At 38.2% G+C, this 27,632-nt stretch overlaps 2 protein-coding genes across 8 annotated transcripts; both read right to left on the bottom strand.

Annotated features, from left to right (window-relative positions):
- Positions 1 to 1,182: 1,182 nt before the first annotated feature.
- Positions 1,183 to 18,842, bottom strand: LOC121508473 (ral guanine nucleotide dissociation stimulator-like 1). 6 transcript variants are annotated; one of them, XM_041785358.1, is made up of 19 exons: positions 18,794 to 18,842; positions 18,190 to 18,249; positions 16,947 to 17,204; positions 10,849 to 11,138; positions 9,188 to 9,232; positions 8,817 to 8,986; positions 8,505 to 8,665; positions 8,099 to 8,410; positions 7,892 to 7,995; positions 7,577 to 7,661; positions 6,586 to 6,660; positions 5,841 to 5,927; positions 5,699 to 5,731; positions 5,453 to 5,574; positions 5,276 to 5,371; positions 4,826 to 4,961; positions 4,422 to 4,676; positions 2,564 to 2,678; positions 1,183 to 1,870 (listed from the first exon to the last, which is right to left on the bottom strand). In XM_041785358.1, exons 3-19 carry the CDS (start codon positions 17,133 to 17,135, stop codon positions 1,716 to 1,718), a joined length of 2,430 nt encoding a protein of 809 aa, XP_041641292.1. In that variant the 5' UTR covers positions 17,136 to 17,204; positions 18,190 to 18,249; positions 18,794 to 18,842; the 3' UTR covers positions 1,183 to 1,715. The 6 variants fall into 6 exon arrangements, with proteins under 6 accessions (XP_041641292.1, XP_041641293.1, XP_041641296.1 ...); XM_041785359.1 differs by having other exon boundaries at positions 18,201 to 18,249; positions 18,794 to 18,808; XM_041785362.1 differs by lacking the exon at positions 6,586 to 6,660.
- A 1,381-nt stretch (positions 18,843 to 20,223) lies between these two features.
- odad3 (outer dynein arm docking complex subunit 3) lies at positions 20,224 to 26,737 on the bottom strand. 2 transcript variants are annotated; one of them, XM_041786146.1, is made up of 13 exons: positions 26,590 to 26,737; positions 26,257 to 26,378; positions 26,062 to 26,145; positions 25,626 to 25,817; positions 25,397 to 25,498; positions 24,765 to 24,890; positions 24,285 to 24,407; positions 24,030 to 24,173; positions 23,771 to 23,931; positions 23,514 to 23,670; positions 23,232 to 23,381; positions 21,691 to 21,778; positions 20,224 to 20,796 (listed from the first exon to the last, which is right to left on the bottom strand). In XM_041786146.1, the coding sequence occupies exons 1-13, from the start codon at positions 26,669 to 26,671 to the stop codon at positions 20,672 to 20,674; spliced, it is 1,656 nt and encodes a 551-aa protein (XP_041642080.1). In that variant the 5' UTR covers positions 26,672 to 26,737; the 3' UTR covers positions 20,224 to 20,671. The 2 variants fall into 2 exon arrangements, with proteins under 2 accessions (XP_041642080.1, XP_041642082.1); XM_041786148.1 differs by having other exon boundaries at positions 26,068 to 26,145.
- Positions 26,738 to 27,632: the final 895 nt, after the last annotated feature.

The following is a 27,632-nucleotide window of genomic DNA, read 5'->3' as shown; positions in this document are numbered from 1 at the left end:
CTTTAACAGAGTTGACAGAAACAGACAAATAGACCTGACAAGAGGTTATGCTAAACTCTACTTATATTGCAGCCACCAGACTCTTATTTGAAACCTCTTATGTGACATTTAACATTGCATAACAGCAATGAAGAGAAGTGAAGTCCTGCACAAAACTAGATACTTCTTCCTGTTTTTAGAAGGGAATATTAAGCAATCTGTGGGTGCCAATAAATACCCCATACTGTATCCAGACTTACTATTAAAACCTGCAAATGCTGCATTGAGAGTGGTGGAGTAGCACTGAAGAGCTTATATTACATGCCAAATAAAATTCACATACTGGGTCACTTCATTTTCACATACAAAAACACTTTTCATTTTAATCTCTAGTTGTGACACCGGCAAAAAGCTACAAAGCATTCAATTTAAAAAGGCCTGTTGTTTTAAATTGAGCTGGACAACAAGCTGCAGCCTCAGCTGAATTTAGGTGAGGCCAAAGGGAGGATAACAAAGACAAAAAGGAGCTATTAGTATGACAGCTCCTTAACTCATCTGTCGTCACAGCCCATTAGGGGGGTAAGGCCACTGAGTATTAACAATTATTCCAGGTGCACAATTTGCTCACATACAGTATCCTTCATTTAATATAAAGCACAGGCATAAGTCAGCTTCCTTCATCCAGAGCTTACATATGCCAAAGATTTGACTACATTAAGTCTGAAATAATGAAGCATCAAAGACTGAAGAGAGGACCCAAAAAAGAGAATAACTAAAACAAAAACACTGTTTCATGCCATTAGCATAAAAAAACTGAAGACTGAAATGCAATAATAAATTAACAAAATGACTTAAGTTAAATTAAAACATTTAAATCATAAACTAGAGGACAACAAAATATCTAAAACACAGTCCAGAGACAAATAAGATCTCATTGTCAGGTCTAATTGGCACAGTGTCTCAAACACTGCTTTTATCTCCTTGTGCTCAGCACGACTCAAATCTGACTGAGTTCACATTTGACCCAGATCCATCAGGGAAAGCTTACTCATCAACTAACAGTAAGCATGCTTCCTTAGTCACTGGCTTTGTGTTGTTACAGAGGCAGTTAGTCATTCAGCTTCAGAGGCTTAAAGAAAGTCCCACGCCTGCTGTAGCCAGTCCCAGAACTTAAACCACGGTCAGCCCGACTCCGATGCCAAGTTTGTTGCGGAAGGAACATGACATATTTGTTCTCCCAGACAAACTACTCCTCATGTTCATCATGTAGCAGCAAATAAAAAATGAAGTGCCCTTCACTTTATGATGAGTTATAATCCAAACTGTGATTTAAATTGTCCAAATCCATGAATGTATGTCAGGAACCAAGTTTCAATTGAATTTTATTTCATTTATCCAAAAGAGGCAAAGAGTTTCTTTTGTTTCTCACTCCTTGATGCCTTTTTTGAGCATACTTTGCAGCTTCTCTCTTTTTGCACCACTCCTTAATTATGCCAGAATAATTCCTGGTCTGAAACATTTCAGTGTAGTCCGTAAGTCAGACTTCTTTTACAGAAAGTTCCCCAATTTCAATTTTCAGACAAAGTTCTGTAGCATCCATCTCATATTTTCAGCGTTGAAATTCTTCAGAAGTAGATACATTTGGCCACAAATGAGTTGTTTGGCTGCTGTTGTAGGTAAGCAGCTCTTGTATCTTCTTGATATAAAACTTAACAGTATGCTAGGAGAGATGCTTTTCACTTGGTGTGGTGACTCCTGTTCTGAAATCCAGGACTTGAGGAGAAGCCATAGTGTTTCCTGTGACTCCTCCAACGGGGGCGTATCACAAAGTCATAGTTTGCCGAGGTGCTCATTGCATAATAAACATTGGCATTGTTGGGGATCTGGAGCTCTGTGGCAGAAAGAATAAATAAGAAATTAAAGGCTACAATTCAAATGGTATTAGCCTACATTCAAACTGATTGCATTTGAATTTGAGATGATCAATATTTCTTGGACAAAGCAAAGTACTGTAAATAATACATTTTGATCTATATTGAATAGAATGAGGGTAAAACTAAAGACAAAAAGAAATTACATGGTCTAGTAATACCTTGTGATGTAAACTTTACAGAGCTCAGTGGTATTTAGAGTTTTTCAAGCCTGTGGCACTATGGAAATTAATATTGCTTACTCTCTTCAATATATTTTTCACTTTTTTCTTTAATGTTTTTCATGGCCAAAAATCTTTACTAAAAATAATGGCGCTGGTCATTCCTACAAAATGTTAAAATGCATCTTTTAATCTTTTAAATCTTTTGTTTTAAGTGAGAGGAAAACAGAGGACTGACTTCTGTGTGTGAGGTTCAATATCACAGAAATTCTTATCCAAAGTCTGATGGTGCTTGTCAGCTTTATATCTCAGTTCATAATTGCTTTAAATTGATATCATCCTGTTGCTTTAGTTAAATTTGCAAAGACTTGATGTACAGAAATACTAAAAGAGAAAGCCATGTTCAGGAAAAGCAGACCTTGACAGTTATCCTCTTTAGAGCAGGTTAGACCTGTAGTCAGGAAGCATTAGACTGCTATGAGAAATGTTCACCTTTCCCATTCTTGAGCATCTGGCAGAGGCTGAAATCATGGCAGCTGACGTCCTCCATATTGTGTTTTTCTAGAGCCCTCTGAATCACTTGGGGTGTGTGGTCCTGACTGGTGAGCTAAAGGAGAATTAGACAGACAGCTGTAAAAAACACATACCAGTAAAAAGACAATGTAACACATACTCAGTATATTGTAGTATACAAATACACTAAGCTAACTTTTTATTATATTTGTAGGGTTTTTATTCAAGATACCAGTAGGTATATCTTTAAATTTAGTCAAATGAAGTGAAAACAAGATTCATCGTCTATCACCTTGAAATTAAAGGAGTACTTTGTCCCTTAGATATTCCAGATGGATGCAGCATAATGAATCCCTCTACAAAACTAGCACTTGTGCAAAAAACCTTGTCAATATAATATACAAGGTATGGCTATTAAATAATGAGACTGCACTTCTTAGGATAAAACCATGTGGCTCACAGTGACAGAGTGTTATATATTAAAGGTTAGGTATTCAGACACAACTGCTGTAAGTTTCCAGACACGTTCATCTTTAGTTCACTGCTGGCTACTAATTGAAGTGCACATGTTTTTGCTAAGGCATCAAAAAATGATAAGCTTGAAAGTTGAGCTTTGCTTTAACTTGAAATTTTGGTGAAATTTAAAAAACAGCAGCCAAATCTTTTTCGTACATTAACTGAGGTGTATGGGGCTTAATGTATGTCACCTGCACCTGCATTTGAATGGCATGAAAGATTTTGTGAATGCAGAGAGGATGTCCAGGACAAACATTCTTGGCGCCCATGCACATCAAAAACTACTGAAAACATTCAACAATTGAACAAATTGTTTAAAATGATTGACGACTCAGCTTAAGAATGATAGCAGAAAATAAAGAGACAGTTTGGCAAATTTTGCACGAGAACTTGAACATGACAAATTGTGTGCTATAGTTGTCCCAAAACTTCTGACTGCTGTTAAAAATGAAAAAAATGCTGGCAAATTTTCTGGATACATTTAGGAACAAATTAAAAGAAAACAACTTTTTTTTTTTTTTTTTTTAGGAATGATTACGTAACATGAAACTTGGATCTTCCATTACGACCCTGAGACAAAATGGCAGTCAATGCATTAGAGGTGGGAATTTTTACATTTCTGTTGTTCTCACTGTGTCCAACATAAAAAAACATAAACTTAAACTTGTTTAATCTTAAACAAACTTAAATTTCCACTATCCTCTAATGGGGGATATGTGTAAACTGGAAAGTTACAATTGCACTGAACCAAAGGTAACAGCCTCCTTTCCACTTAACATATCTGAAATTACAAACATAAAAATGTCCTTTTTCACAGATGAAAAACTTTATGGTACTGATGTCTTTGTCTTGCCTGCATCCTGATGTTCATGATGTCTTAGCTGTGCAGTATGGTGTCATGTCTGCACTCTGATTGATGTCTGTGATGTCTTAGTTTGCATGGCATTACAGGTCATCTATGTTTGGTTCTATATTGTTGCTCTTTATCGATGTAGATGAATTATTATCTGCCAACATGTCATGTTCTGTTTCTTGTCTTTTGTCTGGGTTGTTGCTTTGTTTTTGTATTTGCTTCTGCACTTGTCAAAGCACTTTGTAAACCTATGTTTTTAAAAGTGCTATACAAATAAAGTTATTATTATTATTATTATTAATTGTGGAAAAATAATTTACATCAAGGCAATGTGCCAGCTCACACTGCACTCTCAGTAAAGCAGTTCCTGGTCCCAGAAACAAATCACAGTGCTTGATCACCCTCCTTTTTCACCTGATCTAGAAGTCAGACTTGTCTGTCAGAATCCGTTTAAATGACTTTCCTCACCAGTATGCTCTTGTAGACGTTTCCATTGATGACACGCTCCACACTGACTCTGATGATGCATGAGTCTGCAACTTGCTTGTTGTAGACAGGAAGGGCGGTTGGACAACAGCTTGATGCTGGTGAATCGTTCAGAACCAGAGAAGGAGAGCAGAGGTCTGGGTGTGATGAGCTGCATGAGGAGCTGGACAGACTTGGAGACGAGGACATGGAGCTGTAGAAATCCTCTGCAACATTGTGAAGAGAGCCTGAGAAAGACTAAAAGATGGAGGAGTGAGTTGAAGTTAGAAAAAAGAAATAGTTGTTTAATGTTTAAAACTATGTCCCTCTTTGTTGCTATGCTTCATCTGGTGTCCGTACACTCTGACTATCACCACATGAGAATGGAGACAGTTGGGGGCTTATACCTTCAGTTTGAGTCTGAGAGGGGAGGGCTGTGGGATGGAGAGATCCTCCATGTCTGAACTGCTGGAGCCAGAAGATGTTACACTGATCTGGTCAGCGTGGGTTTTCCTAGGCATGCCGTCACTGGATGTTCGCAATCTGCACCCACAAACACAAATAAGGGGCATGAGCTTCATAACAAAGAAAATAAGACCGATTTCTAAACTGTCACATAAGCATAAATTTAAGGTAAAAATACAGGATACTTTCAAAGAATATATTTTGTTACAGTTAAAATTAACATGATACCTAGGACAAGATGTGGTATGATTTTAATGGTTAGGTTGATGGAGATTAAGACTGAGATAAGGACTGAATGATGTTTTTACAAAATTATTATGTTTCAATTCCAAAAACTTCCTGGCAAGGAAGTTGTATAAATTTTAGAGAATTGAATCTGTTTTCTCACTTACGAGGTGAGTTTCTTGGTGAGCAGTCGGCTGCTCCAGGAGTTGGGAGAGCTGGGACAGGGGTCGACTGGTGGCTCCAGGTCCCGCGAAAGCTCATAGCTTCAGGAGACAAAAAACCACAAATCAAATCAAGGAATAATTCACAAGTCTTTGTATCACTGTGGTTAGTGTGGGTCTCACCTCTCTTGATCTGTGAGAAGTGTATGTGCCTGCAGCCAGTGGGTGATACAAGAGTTGAATGGGAGCCTGGAGTGGGAACAGGAAGCCTGAAACTGCCGAATTTGAAAAAGAATCTCAGACTCCTACAAGAGAGGAAAAACAACAAGAGTAAAGACTTTTCAGAGAGCAGGGTAATATGAGCACAGGCTACACACTGAGAGCAACCATAGTCATATATGTAAGACACCACAAGGTGGCGACACCTACCCGTCTGCGCTTCTCAAAGTTGATGAGGCCACCCTGCCAAAATGAGGAAACATTCAATAGCTATTAATATTTTTCACATCAAAAAAACTACTTTAAAAAACATCAAAACTAAAACAGGGTTTAGCCTTTGGTAAATGCTCACCTCCACAGTGTCAGACAGAGCTGTATCCAGCATGGTGAGGGCAGTCAGATAAGTGCCAAGGTAAGGCACAACTCCACTACTGATGTCCTAAAGATACAAATCAAGCAACAGTTTTTCTATACTTTGTCTGTCCAGTAGAAATGATTAGTTAAGCCATGTGTTTGTATGGTTTTGCAAGAAATGATTAAAAAAATAAAATAAATGAAATAAAAACAGGAAGCAGGAAGTGTTGAAAGTGGCCGTACAACTTGCCACAAATTGTAAATATCTGCATACTTAGATTAGAGATTTTCAAGGAGTGAGCTGACTGAATGCAATATCAGTGCTGATTAAACTGTAAATAAGATAAAAATGTACAAACAACTAAAAACACATCATTATCAATATCTAACCAGTGAATTTAGGATATAAATTTTTTATGCACAGCCCCACCTGGACTAAGTAAACTAGCTAACTGTGAGAACTCAGCTCAGACGTCAGCTTTATTATCCTTCTGCATGCAAGAGGAAATCTAAAGGTCATGTGACTTGTGTCAACTTTTCTGCCAAATGAACAGATTGAAAAAGAAATGGGAACTGGAACTGAAGTGTCAATAATAGCATTAGAAAAAATGAAAAAATGTAACTTTAGGGAAGTAGAAGTGATGATCCAGGCAGAGGCTTTCGTTGTTAGTGTCTGGTCTAGATGGTATATGAACTATATTTATCAAGGTATTTTAAGATTAGTTTAAGATCTGTTTTCTTACCATCTGTCTGGACACTGGACAGAGCCGAGATGATTTTGAGCCTGGGGTGCTACTGCAGTCTGGATGACTCCCATCCTACAGACAGCAGAGAGCTCTCTAGTCAGCTTTGGTAAAAAACAATATACTGGGCCCAGATTCAGGAAGTAAATATGCAACGAGTGCAATTACACTTATTATGTAACTGTTCTTTTTTGAGTTAAGCAGCATAGAGTGCTACTGGGTCTGGGAGGGTGCCTCTGTTGTGAAGTTTGTGTGACAACAACAGGCACAAGCTTTTAGTCCTTTGTGCTGTTAATACCCTCAGGTCTGCACTGCTTGTGTGTTTACAGGGAGAGCAAGAGTTGGTGCTAAATCAATTCAATCATCTCTCATTAGCAGAGGCACATAATTAGACCCTTTATTAAGTAATTTTTTTTGCATACCATCTTTATTATGTAATAGAAACTGGACATTTCATTTACTGTAAGTTATCAGTTTTTGGGTGATTTGTTTAGGTTTCTTTTAAGGGGACAAAATACAAAGTTTTAGATTTCATTAAAAAATATATGGGAAGACAATTTAGAGGAAAGCTAAATACTAGCAAAACACTGTGAGAGGCAACTTTCAAAACAATTCTGTAAGTAGAAACACTTGATCAAATATTTAAGAAAAACACTGAGGAAATATATTGACAGGTTGACATGCTTACACAACACTTCTCATTTTACACTAAAGCAAAAATTAGCCATTATTTTTATTCTTGCTTAAACTGAAGGCTGCTGTGTTTAACAGGTAAGTCTTTCCAAATTTAAGACATTTATAAAAGTGGTAAAATCATTAAATAATCTGTTTTTGCACTGTAGGAAAGCCCATCAGCCACAGTAAACAGGACAGTGCAGTTTTACCTCCACCTGTACACCTCCGCCCATGTCACGGATGATTCACTCATTAATTAGGCAGAAAAGACAGACTCTGTGTGTGCACAGTGCATGTCAAAAACACAAGTAGTTACCACCACCAGGATCTCTTTGCTGCTTAGAACACAGTTTTCATCGAGGAATCTCTCACACAAGTGCTCAAAGGTGGCCATGCTCTCCCTAAAACCAAAACAATTCAATTTGTCAAGACAGTGTTTCTTTTTGAAGATTCAACATTCACCTCTCTCAAGGTTAGAAATGTATTTTCTATTGCTTTTCTTTCCCCTCTCCAACCATTTTCTTTCCATTTTTTTACCTCAAATAAAACCTGGAGATTTATTTTTAAACTGTCTTTTTTTTTGTTTTATTTCATATACTGTACATCTTGACTTTTTCATTTATTTGCTGACCTGCTAACAGCTGCCCACGTCCTCTTCAGGCGATACACAGCATTGGACTGCAGGGCTGAAAGAATGGCCCTCAGGGAGGAGAAATTCTTCAGCTGTCTACACTCCTTAAGAGAGGAAAAACAAGCACACAAATCTTTAACATGAACTATTTGGGCATTTATATTACTGTTAACCTTGAATGGGATTCAAAGTGTTTTTGACCCTGACCTGAGCAATGGCAATCCACCTCTCAATAATGCGTGCTCTGTGGGCTGGGCTGGTGTGTGCATGGTGAGGTGAGCTAGGGGTAGTGGAGGGATACAGGAAGGTAGAGAAGGAGCCATGTGATGAGATGGGTGAGGAAGTAGAGGGGCTTGGTGAGGACAGGCATAAGAGTGAGGTGATGACACGGTTAGTGACAGCGTTGAACTGAGATATAGTGGCACGGACGGTGGGAGCAACGTGTCGGTTTTCTTTCTTGTCACGCTGGGACCAGACACAGCCAACGCAGTGGAAAGGAACCACTCTGATGAACAGTTCCTAAAAGATACAATAGTAGGGTAATGCATTATAAACAACTGACCCAGACTGACAAAGGGATGAGCTATGAGAAAGGACATTAAGAAAAACCTACAGCATCCAATCTGGTCAGCTGCTCTGCCACTTCTCTCACAGGGAAAAACATAAAGTTGTTTTTGTCTTCTTCCTTCACTGACATCTCAACTCCATCTCCCAGGGTACTGTGCTGCTGTTTCACTGGCTCATTGTGCTGGACTGACACAGACTGACTGCAATCTGTCAAACAAACCAAAAAAAAAACATGCATTAATACAAAACAGACGATTTTCTCTTATCTAAAGCTCAGGTGCATTCATGTCATAAAATTGTCCTTTTCATCTATTAGGTTGGCAGACTGAACAAATCCACTTCCCTTACTGCTTCATACCTTGTTCCTGGAGTCTCTTGAGGAGAGTCTCGGCAGTGTTTGCCAATCGCCTGAAACAGAGGCGTCGTCGCAAGTGGGCATACAAAAGCCTGAGAGCCTGGTACTGAGGGGGCTCATGAAAGTCTTCACTGTACTCCTCCAGCCACAGCCGAATCACTGGAGGTAAGGTACTGAGGAGAAGATAAGGGAAATTAAAAAACTTAATATGATCATTATGATCTGTAACACAGAGGAAAAATGTATGTCAAATGTATACAATGTAGTGTTTTAAAAATCTGGCTAACTGAAGCTAAATCTACAAACTCTATTTGGACTGATGACAAATCAAACCATATTTTGTCTGAAGAGGACAAAGACAAAACTAAACTCACCTGCGTGGGCAGACAGTGTTATCCAGGTTGGCTGTTGAGTCATCTCTGTGAAAAAGTAAACAGGAATACTTTTCATTTGAGGGTAAATTGCAGTAAGAACAATTACAGTGAGGGATAGCATGATGATCCAGAAGTGACAGAAAATATTCTGTAAAGTCAAAACATGATAAGGAATAATGTCTTTTCCTGGTCATCATGAAGAAATGTCCAGCAACACTCAGAGTTCCTGCAGAGACCCTGCCTCCAAGAGAACACATACTATGAAATTGATACAGGCCCTATTAAGTAACAGAACAACTGGTCCACAGGCCTATGACATCAACAAACTGTTGCATCCTGAAAAAGATCCTGTAAGGCAAAGAAGGGGAAATACACTTGAAGGCTGTTTTGAGGCCAGCCCATATAAAGCTAACAGGAAACCTGTTGCCACCAACATCACAGATATGAGGGTGACTGTTTGACAAATAATATATCAACTGAGAAGCTCCAATGGCCACTGTTTCACAGAGGCAGCTATTTGGGAAAGGTTATCTACAGGGACTTGAGAGGTACCAATAGCCAGACAAATTAGTTACGTCTACTAAACCAGGCAAAATGAAAACTGGTTTGGGAATCTCCACTTTTTCTTGAAATGTTTTGGGAAGAATTGAAAAACAAAATTGCTTTCTGTGACTGGATGTTTTAGCTTTGATGAGAACATGAAATCTCAGAGTACGGTTTACTGTGATTTTGTTGAAGCACCTGAGGGGTGTGGAGGGTGTTGTCATGACCTCTTTGGAATGGAACAATGCTGCTGACTGCTTTGTTTATTCCATGATGATAATACCTGTCATAGAAACCTGCACAGCGTCAAAGAGATTTACTCTGTGAATACCAAAGGTGACGTAAATAAAAGTGAACAATTGCTGCAAGTGACGTATATATCAGTCATGCTATAAAATCTGGGAATGGGCCTTTACAAATATTTATCTTTTGCAAAGTGGCACACAAATCAAATCAATGTCAAAAGGTTAAGCAGTTACAGTCCATAAATTTGTTTCAGGTTTTTGCAAATCAGTAGTGTCATTATGATGTCATCCTTTTTTTTTGCCTGAGTTTAAACTTTCCTGTAACTTTTACAGCTCTTACTACAGGTGACTTCTAAAATAATAAATAAAAATTGGGAGTTTCCTGCTCAAATTAGATAAAGAAAAGAAAATGTACACTCTTCAAGTGCCTCAATAATAAACATAAATAATAACGCTGCTAAAGGTTGTTGAGCTAGGCTTAACATAAATACAGGAAATACAAGAAAAGAGCCAGTCTGGCTCTATCTTAACATGCATTATTGTTCATCTAATCACAGGTCTTAAGCTCACAAATTAACATAATTTTGATAAAATAAGAATAACTAAAATCAGATTACACTGTCCAGATTTCATGTTAATTACTCCAGCTTCATTTTGGGTGTAAATACAAGAACAATAGTACATTTATTAGCTGGAGATCAAATAGTTTATATCGACAGTCTTTCCATGCTGATACTCTACTGAGTAGATATGAATCAACCACTATCTTATCTGTTAGCTTACAAACTAGCTGATTATGCATGCTTTGAACACATGAACATATGTCTTAGTACAACAAAAGTCTCCAGAGCATTTGTATGGTTAGTGTTTTACCTTTGAAACATCAGCTCAATGAGAGTACTAGTGGATGTAAAGGCCCTGTAGGTGGAGAGGAAGATATGAACGAAGTCAGGCTCCTCAGGTTCTGGGGTCAGCAGGTGGTTGACCAGATGCTCCAGGGTGCCAGCCTTCAACCTGCGCACCTTTACTGTGTGGTATTGGATGAAGCTGGGGGCTGTTGGAAGATCTACTGTGTCTGAGCTCGGCATAACCGGCTCCCTGCGCAGCGTGATGCCAAACACAGCCCCGTTGTCTTCCTCTTCCCCCCACTCCTGCACAGGGTCCTACAGGCAAGAATACACGCTCTTCAACAACTAGAAAACAAGAACCTAACTGCTTGAATACAGTCTAGTACTCTCTCAATTTCTCCTTTCTACATGATTGACATTACAACGGTTCTTTTACTAGCTCCATTTTGTTTTATTTTGTTATGTTTTCAATGTTGATGAAGAATAAGATGTCCCCTTTGACTCTTACAGTTTAACTAAATTATCATGATAAACATGCGTATTCAAACTGCATCAATAAACCTCATTCTTAGGACAGTTCTTGTGACCCAGACTTGCCCTGTTATGTGACACTGATGACTAACCTGCTCAGTGGAAGAACCATTCACTGATAAGTCTGTTTAGGTCTAAAAAAAAGAGGGACATTATATCAAGCCATGACACAGTTTTAAAGTGGTTTCTGACTTGTAACATTATGCCTTGTGCATAAAGTATGAAGATAACAGTTAGTTACCCCCAACTCTAAACCATCTATAAACAAAACAAAAATAGCCTGAATGTTAACAAATGACTTCACAACTGTGAATCAGGGGGAAAAACTACATCCATACTTGGAGTGATGAAGTCACTAATACTTTTACATAACACTATAATACCACATCACAACTTACTAGATGTTAATATAAAACTTCTTTAAAATGACGTCTGCTATGCTAATAAAAAATGCAAAATCAAGATTTCACAGTGTTACTAACCGAAATCTAGATCAACAACGTATCTATAATGTCAAATCTAGACAGAGATAGACATTCTGATGACAAAAGCTGTGATGAAAACCAAAAGCTCTTACGCATCACTTCACAAGAATGAGCCTGTCCTGTCATACAGGCATTATGTTATCACAGTATTATTTCAACAAAAGAGGCAGACCATGATTATAAACACCCGGAATCACATAAGGAAAAACTCGGACAAGGTGTGCTAGCCGCCACACACAGTGACACGTGCTGGGTTTAACAGGTAGTCCCTCATATTAAGTTATGTATTCGTCCTGTTGACATGCAGATGACTGAATGAGGTTCACCTGTTAAATAGAAAAGCAGATATAAAAGACAGACAAACTGATGTTTTCACTTACGGCAGCTCGTTATTTGCACTAACAACAAGGTAGAGATCATGTAAGTTATCCTACCATCGACAAGTGCCATTTTCCCATGTTTCCCCTACAAGCGAAGAAGTTCAGAATCTTTTAAAAGTCACGTATTTGGAAAGTTGCGCAGGTACATTTTGGGTCCGCCCTTGGACAGATTCTGTCTGAATAATCGGATAACTTCATTTTTGAAAAACAAAAGAGAAAAAACAGGACTTTATCCAGTGCCTGAGGTTAAACGGCAAAAGACAGAGATAGAACCAGCGTGAGGAGGACAGCCAGCGGGCTGTGCGTTAGCAACTCTCTGAGCGGGCGGCTGGATCCTGAGGGCGGGACATACATGGTATTAACCAATGAATAGAGAGCGTCTAGGTATCATTAGCCAGATTTTAATTGTAAATTTGTGAGTCTAAAATTTGAAATGCTGTGCATAATAAAATCACCCAGAAGTGTTTGCTGTATGAAAAGATTAGCCTAACAAATAAATAAATGGTCAACCTTAAAATAGTTATTTTACTGCGACAGAGTTACAGTGTTTTTGAATAGGTGTGCCGTTGAGATGTTCTTGAGGAGGCAATAGTCTCCATAAAACACATGAGCGTAGTTCAGAAGCCTTTGTGTATATTTTGTTAGTCCGTTCTGAGTTTGTGTTGAAAATCATCTATTTTACTATGGTGTGATACATTTTTTAAGTATCCTACTAGTGGCTGGAATAGTATCAGCTGCTCATTAAAGCCTCCTCTTAGTCTGCTACACGTGGTACAGGTGCATCTAAACAAAAATAGAATATCATGAAAACTCATTTTTTCCTGTGATTTATTTTAAGAAGTAAAAGTTACATATTATTACAGAATCATCATTACAAAGCTAAATATTTCACGACTTTTTTGTTTTATTGTTGATGACTATGGCTGACAGCTGATGAACATCAAAAATCCACTATCTCAAAATATTAGAATATCACAAAACGCCAGTTAAAAAAGGAGTTGTTGTCCCTCTGGAAAATTATGCTCATTTATGTACACAGTTTGTTGTGGCTCCTTTTGCACAAATTACTGCATCTATGTGATATGGCAAGGAGAGAATCAGTCCATGGCGCTGCTGGGGTTTTATGAAGCCCAGATTGCTTTCACAGCAGCCTTCAGCTTGTATGTATTGTTGAGTTTGATTTCTCTCATCTTCCTCTTGACAACAGCCCAGAGATTCTCTATGGGTTCAAGATCAGAATCAAGCAGTAATACCATGGGCAGCAAACGACTTTCTGGTAGTTTAGGCGTCACTGTGGGTAGATGAAAAGAAAATCGAGATCCTAAAGCTTCTCAGCAGAGGGAAACATGAAGTGCTCAAAAACTTTCCAGTTAGACAGCTGATAGGGTTGGCTCTGGACTTGACAAAGCAGAGTGGACCAACAGCAGCAGATGAAAGGGCAACCCAAACCGTCCCTGACTGTGGAAAATCCTGGACTCCAAACACCTTGGATTCTGTGCCCCTCTGATCTTCCTCCAGCCTCTGGGACCTTGATTTCCAAATGAAATGCAACATTCAGTTCCAACTGAAAACAGGACTGTAGACCACTGGTCCAGGTCTTTTTCTCCTTAGCCCAGGTGAGACACTGATGACATCTGTGGTTCAGGATTCACTCGGAACACAACACTTGTAGCCCATGGGCGCATCTGTGTGTTGTGGCTCTTGATCCACTGGCTCCAGCCTCAGTCCACCACTTGTAAAGTTTCCATAAGCTCTTGAATCTGCTTTGTGTGACAATCCTCTGAAGGCTGAGCTCATCCTTGTTGCTTGTGCTCCTTTTCTTACCACACTTTTTCCTTCCAGTCAACTTTCCATGAATATGAGAACACTGAGAACAGCCTGCACTCTCAGCAGTGACCTTCTGTGGTTTACCCTCCTTGTGGAGGATGACAATGATTGTCCTTCGAGACAGCAGTCAAGTCAGCAGTCTCCCCCATGATTGCAGCTGTGTGTACTGAACCAGAGTGAGGGAATGAAGGCTCAGGAAACCTTTGCAAATTTGACTTTTCCCACAATATTCTATTATTTTTAGATAGAGGATTTTTGATTTTCGTGAGCTGTAAGCCATAATCCTCAATATAACACAAAAAAGTATAGACATGTTTCACCTTGTATGAGATGAATCTAGAATATATGCATATTCAACTTTCTGAAGAAAATCACAGGAAAAAACTTTTACATTTAATTTTTTTAGATGCACCATATTATGGTCAACCATGTGTCCAGTGGTAGAAATGAACAGACTCTTGAAAATGTTAATGAATTAATTCACAAATACAACAAGGATGCTCATAAAGTACTGTATTTCAAAAATAAACAAAAACCTAAATTAAAGAATATACCTGATTTAAGGTGAAGTTCAATAATTGATGCATAATTTAAATATACTGTGTATTAAAAGTCAATGTCAGGGGATTAATTTCTAAAGATGGTCTAAACTACAGTTTATTATAACACTGTGAGCATAATCTGTAATAATTTAACTGTAAAAATAACTGTCATATATTTTTCTAATATAAATATATTTATCTAAACTTAATGATGAATAGAAATTATGAAGAACAATACTGTGACCTCTGGTGGCCAAACACTAAATGGTTAAAACAATTATTTAAGTTCCAACAAGGTTTAAAGCATTCACTAGTTCTCTCTAGCTTCAGGTGTGCTTCTTATTATCATCAGGAAATGTTAATGTCATTTTACATTTAAAACCCCAATGTGATTATTTTACAGGAACACCTGTAACAACAGTCATCTGTCTCCCAGAGGTTTCAAAAGCAACATACTGCATACAGTGCACTGTCACTGAGGACTGACTGGAATCTGGTTTTTCTCGCCTGCTTCCAGCTGATATTCCTGTCAGTGATGTCAAGGGTGTATCAGACATACCACATGAAGTAGGGCTGTCCTGCTCCTTCAGCTTGTGACTTAAAGGACGTTTAGAAAGACAATAACTAGCAGCAACCCTCTGTGGTAACACAGACATGCTGAGCACATGGGACATGTTTCATCAGGCTGTCCACTGCTCCCTGAGCTCACAGAAAAATAATGAGCTTGTTGTTTCTCTAATGAGTTTCTGTCTCCGTCTCAACTAAAAATCTGCCATCATTCTTCCATGTTTGCCCATGACAGTCTTTCAACAGAGGCTGAACAAAAGAACTGAGAAAGAGTGCCAGGAGGGACCTCAATTAGTGCCAATTAGACACATGAATGGTTGATGAGGTGGCAGACAACCAGTAACCAAAAGTTTGCATGCAAGTTGACTCTAAAATATGCTGTCTAAAGTTGTATCTTCAGAAGTTCACATAATAAAAAGGTTTGATTTTCATCAGGAAATATACAACACAGGTGTTTGAAATACGCCCATTTTTTTTTTAAGTGGAACAAAATGTGAACACGTGTTGATGATGTGAAAAGCCAGGAAATGTTCTGGTGAGTTCCCAGGTACCCCTGGCATGAAAAAATGAATATATGACCGCTGATCTGTCACAGATGTGTGTATGATGACACCACTAGTCCCCCTCATTTTTCACTTAATGACATAAATATCAGAAAACTATGAATACCTGTGAGAAAGGTCAGATGTCAAACTTTTACCACAACACCACCACCCACTCTTGTGACCAGGTTAGTGTAAATAGTTGAAATTAAGCAAAGTTAGTGGTGAAGCAATTTGTCGCTACCTTAGTCCTTTTTCTCAGGATTTCTGTGGTACCCTAATATCAATATCTTTGGGGCTATATAGTTGTCTAAGCAAATACTAAACTCTAAGATGAAAAGTGACAAGAACATTGGCATGTGTTCGTTTCAAGTACTAAGATATCTTAAATTTGGGAGAAAAAAACAGTTAATCCTGAAAATATTTCAGAGTTTAGCAAATACTCAAATAATCATCACTTTAGAATTTTTTTAACTAAAAGATTAAACCTAGACCCAAATGACTTAAAGGTGACATATTATGTAAAATACACTTTTCAGGCTTTTCTAGCAAAAATGCCCTTGGCTTGTCGACAACCCCCCAAGAATCAGAAAAAGCCAAACCCTTTTTCTTCCTTTCAGAAAATGTGTACTCAAACAAGCCGTTCTCAGATTTTCCCCCCATGATGTCATGCTGGAAGTTAGCACCACCCCCAGGTTTGGTTGGCCCTTCCCGCTTAAAAAAAAAGTTCTGCCCTCCTCTCCTGATCCTCCTCTCAGCTGCCAGCTGAAAAGAGGATCAAGAGAGCCACATCTATTAAGCCATATCCATTTCCTGAGAAGGGTGTAGTTAGGGGTGTATCAGACAGCTCATTAACATTTAAAGCCACAGACACAGAAACAGCTCGTTCTGAGCAGGGATGAAACAGAGGGTATTCTAGACATGCAAAAATCCAATACTGGTGTGTTTTTTCAGCAACAACCTTCCCAGGCATTTTTTGGGGACCTCTGAGACCAATATAAACTTGTCATAAAGGGGTAAAATATGTGACCTTTAATGTTTTTACTTTGCACTAGTTTCATGCATGACATTTTGACAACTGACTACGACTGAAATATTATTCTATCTCCTAACATCTCTATTTCAAATAATCAGATATGAGTGCCAGAAAAGCAGATACAGGGCAAAAGGTTTGAGGACACTGGGAGTAGCTGTGATGGTACAGTAGCACCTGTGAAGAGGTAGTACACATAAGGTAGTACCAGCTCACCTCACACTGCCTATCAGTGTCCAACAGCTGGAAGCTTGTCAGCCATACGCCAGGTTCCGTGTCTGTTTGGACATCCACGCAATGACTCGGCCTGAGCCAGAGCAGCTTCTTCATCCTGCCCACCCTGCTGCGGAGGCTGCGGGACTCCCCTCCATCTCCACCTCCACACACAGAAAGAACGGTCCTCATCACCCACTCTGTGTCACGCTACAGGCCCACACACACCTCATCAGATCTCCCCCACACCGGCTGCCTCATCTGTGCCATGGAAGAAAGCGCAAAAACATTTGGCATGGTCACAAGCTGTGTCACTGAGTTATTAGATTTATCTGAATTATTTCAGAAGAGTCCAGGTCAGCTGTAAGGTAACAGATCACACTTAAAAAACTCCTTAAATTAAATTTTGAAAAGTCCTCCAAAGTCTATCACAGTCATATTTCAGCTATTAAAAAAAGAAAAATACAATCAAAAATTGAAGATTTGTTTTTATTCTACAGGACAGAGATGAGGTTTATGATTCAGTTAAACTCAATTCATTATGTAAAACTGTAACACAGCAATCCATTAGAGCAGCACTGCCCAGTGAAGTAGATTGAGTACAACTCAAATACAGATAAATAAATCAACAAAGCCCTCTTGTTGGTCCTCTCTCCTCTCTTTGCTGCAGGACAGAAAGATACAGAAGATCTTTCATACCATCAGCAATAAGACTATATAATTCTACCATAAACAGATGAGACTCCAGACAAATGAATTTCCCTTCAGGGATAAATAAAGTTATTGTATTGTATTGTATTGTCCAAATGCTTTAAGCAACCTCTGCTTGACTTCACTGACTTTATGGTCAACAACAACATATGCTTATTGATTGTGACACGAAGTTTGGCAAAACAAAAAGGAACTTCTGAAATGCTGAAAAAGCTCTAAATGTAGAATAGACCACTTTAACTGCTATTGAACATCCTCCACATAATCACCACCAATACCACTAACAGCGTATGGTACTATAAAGAGATGTCCCTGGTCAGTGCTTCATATGAGCATCAATTACTAAAATGCAAGTTACACAATACACACATTCAACAGCATCAATTATTCTCGAAATCCAGACCTATTACAAAAACATAGCTTTTCCGGCATCCCTAAAAAACACAAGATGTCTCAGCGTAAAAACAACAAAAACAAACAAATAACACAGTAAAGAAATTCAAAATCTAACAACCATTACGAATAGTCACTTAACTGTAACCTTACTTCTGTTGAATCTCCGTCTCCTGTATCCTGATGAAGTCCATGGTGAGAGCTGTATTTGTCCAGACAGAATATTCAAGCAGAGACAGTGCGAAAGTTGGACGGGAGAGACTCTGGCACGTATCACCGAGGACTGATTGTTCTGTGTGTTTGTGTGGGATGATTCTCTGCACACACACTGATGTGTGTGAGTGTATTTTTATGTGTGTGATGGAATGGCCTCCTCCCTGTTTGGCTGTAGACTCTCAGTGATACATATTTGCGTCCCATTTTGATTGCACTTCACATCCAATCATTCCAGCTCAGTGCTCTCTTTATCAATATGAGGCACCACCTCTCTGCCCCAGAGTTCGCTTTAACCTTTAAGCGATTAAAAGACTAAAAATAACAAATGGATGCTTTGAATCTGCTTAAATAAAGTGCAAGGAAATGTTTTACGGTCCTGATTCGTTCTTGTGTGAGGAGTTACAAATTAATTAAAAGCAACAGACAAGATTGCTACTAAAAGCGTTAATGAAATAAATATTTCTTAAATGTTGATGGGTAAGAGGACGGTGCTCTTACAAATTTCACTAGTAAGACCATTTCATACTTACACAGACTGCTATCATGTTGTGTGGGAAGACAGGTGGTAAGAGATGTGAAGGAAGCTCACTCACGCTGCTGGCAGCCATTCAAAATCTGCGCAAGTCCCAGGGGCCCGCCCCCTCTTATGATTGGTCAAAAACGCACCAGTAGAAATAATGCTTCTCACACAGGATAAATGAGCACGGATTTATTTATTGGCCGTTCTTCTGGCATATCTAATAGCTGATGTTTGTCCAACATGATAAGAGATTCTGGGTTTACGTGTCATATAGTATAAGTCTCCTTTTTATGATATCTTACGAGACCATTAATAATTACATCTGGCGTCATTTATAAAGGCCTAGCACTGCAGAGTTGCCTTTACACATCTGACGTATCTTATTTTCTAATTTCAGTTTTATGTCTCAAGTAAGTAGATGTCACAAATTTTAATATACAAGTAGTAAAAATATTTGTAGCCTGTTTCTTTTTGTCTACACACATTTTCTTCCAGAAAGTCTAACACATGTAACTTAGCTCAAAAAGGGAACTTTTGTACTAAATTTATATTTTTGTATGACAAAAATATATGTCATGCTTTTAAACTTGATCTGTGATCATTTTGTTGTCTTTCTTTCTGTATTAGATCACCTGTAGGCTTTCTGATGACTAATTCTGTGTCATGGGGCATGGAAAGAGGGAAGTAAGAGCAGGCCTCCATCTTGATTTAAATGAATGCTATTAGACAAACACTAGGGTTTTTAACATTTTTAGAACTTAATTAAGATGTTATCATTTTCTCATACAACAACATAAATAGAATTAGAAGCGAATGCAAAACATATTCATAACCAAAGGAAACAAAAAAAATCCATATCTCACAAACTGTGAAATTACAATCACTCAAAACACAAAGACACTCATTCGGAATATTTGATATCGTATTTGCATTTTAAAAACATAGAGAAGTGCTGAACATAGAATAAAGAAAACCTTATTTGTTGGGCTCAAAAAGTCACTATTTTCTTCTAGCCTTACAAAGTGCACTCACATGCACTCAGACAGAAATGGGCCCTTAAGACATAATTATGACCTAAACATTAACAGACCTGTGACCTATATATTTTTATTTTTTCATATTATTTGTGAATCTCGTGACATACAAAACGTTAACATTCTGGTATTTAGAATTGTTCTTCCAAGCAGGAAACATTTCACAGAGCAAAAACATTGTAGAGATGCTTAACATAGCAGAGATTGTTCAAGTGTTGGTGTTGGCTGCATCACATCTCATTTATGTTTAACACTAGGACATATTATCTTCACATTTAGTATCGTTACATCCACCCATCAAATCAAGACTGCATTCATCCCAGGCATTTGCTCTGAACTATCAGGAAGACGATGTTTCATTTTCTTTTTTCCACATAAAGAGGCTTAGATCAGAACAAGTTACCTGCAATGCAGCATATGGCAAGATAATAAAATATGTGACAGGGTGGAGCAGTGTTTTCAATGTTTTATTAGCATCCCTGAGGCACAGGCTGGATTTCTGAATGATGGTAAGAGGTGGAGCATAATAACAGTTGGAAGGGGACATTACTGCCATCAAAACAAAACAAAAATCCTCATAAAACAAGTAAGTAGATATGAAGGTGCAATATATCTGTTTATAAGAAACAATGGTAATTATTCTCCTTTAATAAGTCTTAAAATATGCATATTGTAGGTATTTTCACACAATACTTAAGTTTGTTGCAACCACTACAACACATAAATGCTGCAGAAGTTTAACATTTAAAGACTAAACAGAAACTTTGTAGGTAAGTTGTTGCTGCTCTCATTCTTTTATTTACTTTTGGTTGAAAGCTTTTATTTATCCGGTGCCTTGAGGCTGTGGTTCAGGATCAGAACTTGCCCTTCTTCTTCCTCCAGGGCTTCTTCTTGGATTTGGAGTCAATGATGAGCTGAGACTGACGCTTCAGTGCCTCCCGGGAGATGATGTCGGGTTCATCCTCTTCACTCTCATCATCTGAGACACAAAAAGAAGGAATGTATGGTGAAGTAAAATGGGTAAACTTCCTATCCATACCCCCGTTGTCCTGTCTAGATTCTTTGTCAAAGGTCAACACACTAAGCAAAGGCAGGGTTTCAATGATATACAATTATATAATAGATAAGTATAATCCCCCTATATCTTATATTCAGGAGCAATGGGAAAATGGTGCAGGGGCCCCTCTGTCAAAATAAGGAGAGGGACTCAGCACTCTCAGGGGTCCATTCCTCCTCTGATTGTACAGACATGCCTTAATACAGTTTAAAGTGCTACATCAGCTGCATTTTCAAAAGCCAAACCTGCAAGAATATTTCCTAACTTTAGCCCAATATCAGACGGTTGTTGCTTTTTCTTCTTTAATCACTGGGCATGCTACTCTGTTTCAATTGAAAGATGCAATGCCTCCATCACACAACCAATGGATTAAAGATATGATGCAGAATATCAGACTAGACAAAATCAGATGCACCCTGAATGGAGCTACTAACAAATACTACAAAATCTGAGATCTGTCTAGAACTGTGTGAAAAATGTACCTGGACTGAAACTGTGAACTCATTTTACTACAGTTGATCTGTCCTATTAATATCTGAGAATATTAAAAAGAGTGCACTCTTTCCTGCTTGTTTGTCATCCCATGTGAAGATTTGCCTGTGAGTTGTTTCTATGTTTTGTTTTCTATCCTTAAAGGAATTTCCTGAAAATTGGACTGTTTGTCCATAACCTTTTATTGATGTGTATTTATCAGTGTCTTATTCTGTTATATGACACTTGTTTATAAATAAAGTGTAAAAAAATGTATGGAACAGAATTTAACCACCTACTTGTGTCATAATGTTTAACTTTGCGTGTGTGTGGTTGCAAACTTACCATCCTGAAAGAGGTCTACACTTGGGTCATCAGGCAGCCTGACACGGGTGTTATATGGTGGCAGCTTCCCCTCAATCCTGGTGCAGAACTGCTCAAAGTAACAATTAGATGCACATTTAAAAACTCAACTTATAGTAAAATATATTACACTATTAACATTACAAGAAACAAAAACATGGCTTGCTACAATTCATTGAAAATATTACTTTTTAATGTTTAATACCAACATAATTATTTAATTGATGCTATTTAGTTCATATCTAACTCTTGATCGCCCCTGGGGACCAAAAAAGTTCTTGATTGAATAAAGTTCTTGATTGATTATAAAGTAGATTTTATATTAATGCGGTTCAAATTTATTTATCACTGATTCAATGTCGGATGTAGACTTTTTATATTCCATTATGGAAACCCTTATCATAGTTTCCATCAATACATACCATTATCAGTGGCTGTTTCCTTAGTGATGTTTGACAGTAGGGATGCTAAAATGAACTTAGCATAGATGAATTGATTCTGAAATAACTGGGTCAGAGTTACATCAAACCCATCTAAATTTAAATCTGATCATCACTGCTATCAGTAGATGATCTTAAGTGTTCCACACTCTCTGATCTGATATGTTCTCAGAAAAATGAGTTGAGACAGAAGACCAGGATATAGTTACATGTCCCTGAGTATTTGCACATGTGAATATGGCTGTATGGTACTCAAGGTCTGCAATTTAACCCCATAGTCATTCTGTTGTTTCAAATCCAGTGTATATAACATTCTTAGAGTCTTAAAACACAAAATGTAGAACTCTGGACTGAAAATGAATATACATATATATATATATATATATATATATATATATATATATATATATATATATTAAATTATCTGTCAAGTATTACATTATCAGTAAAAATGTTATCACAATATCAGTCAGGATATTTTATTACATTATTGGTGAAGTTATAACATTATTGGCTTTTATTACATTTTCGATCAAGTTATGTGCAAATTTTATTACATTTTCAGGCATTGTTACATTTTGGATCATTCACCAATTCACCAATTCTTAAACCAGAATTTATTTTTAAAGTAGCATTTTCAGCAAACTAGTTTCAATACTCCTTTATCCTAATTAGTTACAGAGCAATACTGGGAGACTGAGTGGTTCACGTGATCTTCTTTAGGCATCCCATCAGACACTTTTCTGAATGCAAAACCGCTCCTATACCATTTTCTCAGTTATGAAGACATTTTTGTAGAAAACAAAATAAATAACTATTTTATTTGATATTCAGTAATGTTTTAAAAGAAAAAAAAGCATGAACGAGCATGTCTGTAATGTGCCAGTCTTGGCTCATTGTCAGCATGTTCCTGAGCCACTGTGTTTTCTCACACATCTGTCTCTCAAACTGCTCACAAGAATCTAAGATTTCATAATTTCTATCTCTGCAATGGCAAACCCATTCTGAATACCCTTTCTATCAACACCACCTGGATTTCAAACCAAATTAATGCTGGATAAGTGCTGAGTTGCCTTAGTTTACCTCTTCTTCCTCCATTTCCTTCATGATTGCAGCTCGATCCTTTCCCTGAAGCTCCTCATGCAGTAACTGCAGCTTCAGCTCACACTGAGACATCAGCTCCACCACAGAATCATCAGAGTCCTGAGACGCCTCTACCCCTGCTTCCTCAGTCTGCACAAAAGTGGGGGAGTAGTGAGTAGACACAAACTTGGTTGTAATATTGACAAAAACAAAGTCAAAAAACACACAGATGGGTATCTTCATGTGGGGGGACTTTAACAGTCAAACCAGTAATATAATTACCAGCGTGATGTGTTGAAGTTTGTCAGCAAGATGCTCCACTCCAGCTCGGACTGTACCGAGGCTTTTAACAAGCCAATCCAGGCGCTCTTCACTGGCATCACACCTCCGCTGCTGAGCCTGCAGCTGCTGCTCACACTCCTCCAGAATCTGTTGGTCTCTAGTAAAACCACAGAGAAAAAGGTAGATGCTTGAGAATAATCATAATGCAGCTGCATGCATGGTCACCTCAGTCAACTACCACTGTGTAACTACCTCACCTGGAGAGTTTAGCCTCTCCAGAGTATTTCATATCCTGAAACTGTTGGTTCAGGAGCTTCTTTTGCTCCTTCAGCTGCTGCAGCTCCATCTCATTCTCTTCCTTTAACGTCTCCAAATGTTGGTGTGTTTCCTTCTGCGATATAAAGCGCTCGACTATCTCCTGCACAAATGAACAAGGACAAACCTTTACATAAATACCAATGGTAGAGTCATGAAGACCTTAATCAACAACAAGTTGGTCTCCCTCCATATGTCTACCTGTATATCTATGACTCCAGTAGCCTCCTTAATGCGTTGGAAGGCCTCCTCAAAAATTGAGATCACTTTCTCCTCCTCACATGGTATCCTAGGGCTGCTGCGCTGGGCCTCACTGCTCAGCTCATCCGGCTGCATAGTTGCTCTCTGAAGTTTACAAAGTACAAAACAATACACTTAATAGTTTTCTGGAAATTCACAGTATCATACATATTTATATATTTTTTGTTTATGTTTATATCACCATGTAATTCTCACCCTTCTATCAACTTTTTCAGCTTGGGCCTTGTGCTCCTCAACCTTCTTTCTGTAGCTAGCTATAATACGCTCTCTCTCCTTGCGCTCCTTGTAGAGCAATTCCTCCTGCTGTTGTAACTCTGCCTTGTAGGAGGAAGAAAGGAAAGTTTAGATGGACAAGAAGGGAAGCACAGCACAAAACATAGGGGAAAGAGTGTGACAAAAAAAATTATGATGATATACTCTCACAATGGCTTTTTCAGACACAATATTGCCTCGGGTGATCATTACTGTCTAGCAGTTTAGACGAATACATTTAACATATTTAAATGATGGGATTAAATGTATTTGGTGCATTGTTACACACATTGTAAGTTGTACAAACACATCCAAAAAAGAGGCACATTACTAATAGCAGTAAAAGAGAGTGAACCATCCTTCTGATGCCTTTAGTTGAAAATCTGCATGTTTTAACTGATATCAGAAGGGTTTGCAGAACACCTTAGCAGCTTCTTTAGAGAGCTGGGCAACCGTGTTCATGGACTGCATGCTGTTTAGTTCCTCTCTGTGCTTCAGGATTTCCGCTTCCAGACTGTCCAGCTGGCCCTGGAAAGTGAGAGCCTCATCCTAAAGAGGAAAGGGAGTTGGCTGGTGTTATTAGGACAGAAAACACTGAAGCAGAGAATTACTGTGACAAACTTAAGATTGTCAGTACGATAAAATCATTAGAGCTGTTACGTTATGGCTTTTGCATTAATTTTTTTTTTTTTTACTTAAGATCACTCACCATTTTGTTGTGTTCAAGAAATGAAAACCCCTTAAAATGTTGATTAACATGATAACAAAATAAAACAAATACAAAGTGTAAAATTTGAGTGATGTCCAGCATTGCTGATGTCTACTTTGAGAAATGATTCTTTAAAATATAAGGAGCGAGAATGATAGAGGCAAATCAAGGTAAAGCTAGGGCACTGGAAGAAGAGATCAAATGTGTGTCATCAACATTTACTTATCATGCACACATATGATAGGGCTTACTGTAGACGGTGGACAAACAATACAGTGATAAATCTCTTATCCCAGTGCTATTATCAACAGTTATGATACAAACATTAGCATAAGGCTGAACTTACCTGCAGGTGACGTTTGACTTTTTGATAACTAGCCATGATGCTCTCTGCCTCCTTGCACTTAAACTGGGTTTTTTCCAGGCTGTTCTTCAGTGCTCGCATATTCTGATGACGTGAGACACACACACAAACAAACTAGATTGTAGACAATTGAATACAAAAATAAAAGTTGAATGAACAAAAACAATAAAATGGGTGTTTCAGTGTTTCTGTGTGCTGAACAGGCAACTACCATGGAATCTTCCCCTTTAATCTCAGGATGAGCATCAGCAGGCCAGGCTCTGGTACTCTGATCTGGTTTCATCCTCTGGTAATCTATTTTCAAGTCCTCCAGGTGGCGCTGCTTGGTCTGAGTGGTGTGTTTTAGGGCATTGAGACGTTTCATCTTGGCCAGCACACTCTGGTCCAGAGTCATAAGAGCTGTCTGAGAAAATGATAGAGAGATTGTGTGAAAGCAAAAGGGACACAGGCAGTGAGCAAGAACATTTCAATGAGGCCTTTTCTAGTTCTACTGTTGTAGCATTTTTTACATAAAAACATGGGTGTAAGAGTGGGCAGAGTTCAATTAGTGAAGATATTGTAGTCGAATGTGCTTTTTGATTCTGATATGAATGAAATAAATTCTCTTATGCTGCTATGAGCCTTAACATCGGTGTATAGTTACTCACTCTCACCTTCCCTGACATGTTGCGGTAGGTCTCCTTCTCCAAGCCTCTATTACGAAAAGCCACTTTGATCACATTTTTATCACCCTGAAGGACAACACACCAAAATAAACAAACATTCAGCTAAAGAATTGACTGTAAAGTCAGTTAGTATTTATTCCACTTATTCGAGAAAGGCTCTATACCATGGAGACTTACAGCATTTGCCTCTGCCAGTTTTTTGTACAGCAGTTTGTTCTCCTGCCTTAGCTGGAGTATAGTATCTCTGTTCCTTTTAATGGCAGACTGGGAGCTCTCATAGTACGCAGTTCTGTCGCCCTCTAGTGGAAAAGGTAGATAGACCAACAAAAGATGCAGAACGTATTCTACGTTCATTTACGTAGTTTCACCTATACTTGGGCAAAACCAGATGCTACTTGTCAAATTAGGTTTAGTAAAATGATAAGCTTAGTAAACTGCGCAGTTATATGAAGAAATGTAGTCTACACCCCTGCATTTCCTGAAATCCCCACAAAGACAAAACAAACTTACCCAACAGTTGAATTTTCCGTTGCATCTCCGTTATTCGGTCATGCAGGGGAGATTTTAATGTGCCACTGAACGGCATTTCCATGATCGATGGTCGTTGTAAACTTATACAAAGAAAATTATGCTCACATGCTGCTGCTTTGGCCAAAAGGAAGGCCTCCTTAAGTCTTCTGTGTTGCTTGGCAACATGTAAACTAAAACCTAGGGCTCAGAATCAAATTAACCCCGTGTTGTCCGTCCTGCCTTGATGAAAAAACGTCACGAAACAAAAGGAGTCTTCTCCGTTTCCTACAGTTTTTTTTTACATTTTAAAATATCTGTTTATTGAGAATAAGATAAACTGGAATATTATTGAGTCAATGTAGACATGTGGGACATGTGATTCATATTGAGCCACACAGTTAAGTGTTGCCTCTGTTAGGTGTAGGGTTAGAATAGGATGTTTGGCAAAAAGATTTCCACAGGCGTAACCCACATACTGTTCTTAGTTCTACTGCTCTTCCCACAAATGTATGTTCCTTACAAATTTGGCACTATTTACAAGGGCTATAAACAGGCTTTCCAATAGTATATTTATTGCCAGAAGCATTGAGAAATGATCTGCCAAACACAAATTCCCTTCCTTTTTGTGCTATTTATTTGTGCCATCTTTCCCTGTCTGTCTTGTTGGTTTCAGCCGACTGCTGCACCAACAATTCTACAGAGGTGAAGCTATTGTCTTTATATCTATCTCGCGTGTCAGAATTGTAATTTAAGGTTATAAACAAAAACTTTCTTCCAGCTACATTTTACACATATTTTGTATGTGGCTTAATATTAAATGTTAGAATTGAAAAAAATGACTTTCAGATATAAATTCTATTTCAAAATTTCTATTCTTGGCAAAGGGAACCAGATTCTTGAAAAAAATATATAATATGCCCATTTTGTCATTCATGTCAGGAATTCAATTTCAGATATCCACAAATTATTATTTTTTACTATGTAAAAGTCCAATTTCTGGTTTCAGTTACAACCCAGATAATATTATATAAATCAATTTCTAC

The sequence above is a fragment of the Cheilinus undulatus genome, linkage group 4, assembly GCF_018320785.1.
Source record: "Cheilinus undulatus linkage group 4, ASM1832078v1, whole genome shotgun sequence".
Lineage (NCBI taxonomy): Eukaryota > Metazoa > Chordata > Actinopteri > Labriformes > Labridae > Cheilinus > Cheilinus undulatus.
Note: the sequence above shows the minus strand (reverse complement) of the source record. Positions and strands in the feature narration are given on the sequence as shown.

What these genes read in the sequence shown, in the direction of transcription:
- LOC121508473 (XM_041785358.1), bottom strand. Translation starts at nt 17,135, where the DNA reads ATGAGGACCGTTCTTTCTGTGTGTGGAGGTGGAGATGGAGGGGAGTCC. An exon ending in CAAGAGACTCCAGGAACAAG is followed by an intron (nt 8,666 to 8,816) that starts GTATGAAGCAGT and finishes TTTGTTTGACAG; the next exon opens with ATTGCAGTCAGTCTGTGTCA. An exon ending in CTCACCAAGAAACTCACCTC is followed by an intron (nt 4,962 to 5,275) that starts GTAAGTGAGAAA and finishes TTGTGGGTGCAG; the next exon opens with ATTGCGAACATCCAGTGACG.
- odad3 (XM_041786146.1), bottom strand. Translation starts at nt 26,671, where the DNA reads ATGGAAATGCCGTTCAGTGGCACATTAAAATCTCCCCTGCATGACCGA. An exon ending in ACGGAAAATTCAACTGTTGG is followed by an intron (nt 26,379 to 26,589) that starts GTAAGTTTGTTT and finishes CTTTTCCACTAG; the next exon opens with AGGGCGACAGAACTGCGTAC. An exon ending in CTGGAGTCATAGATATACAG is followed by an intron (nt 23,932 to 24,029) that starts GTAGACATATGG and finishes TCATTTGTGCAG; the next exon opens with GAGATAGTCGAGCGCTTTAT.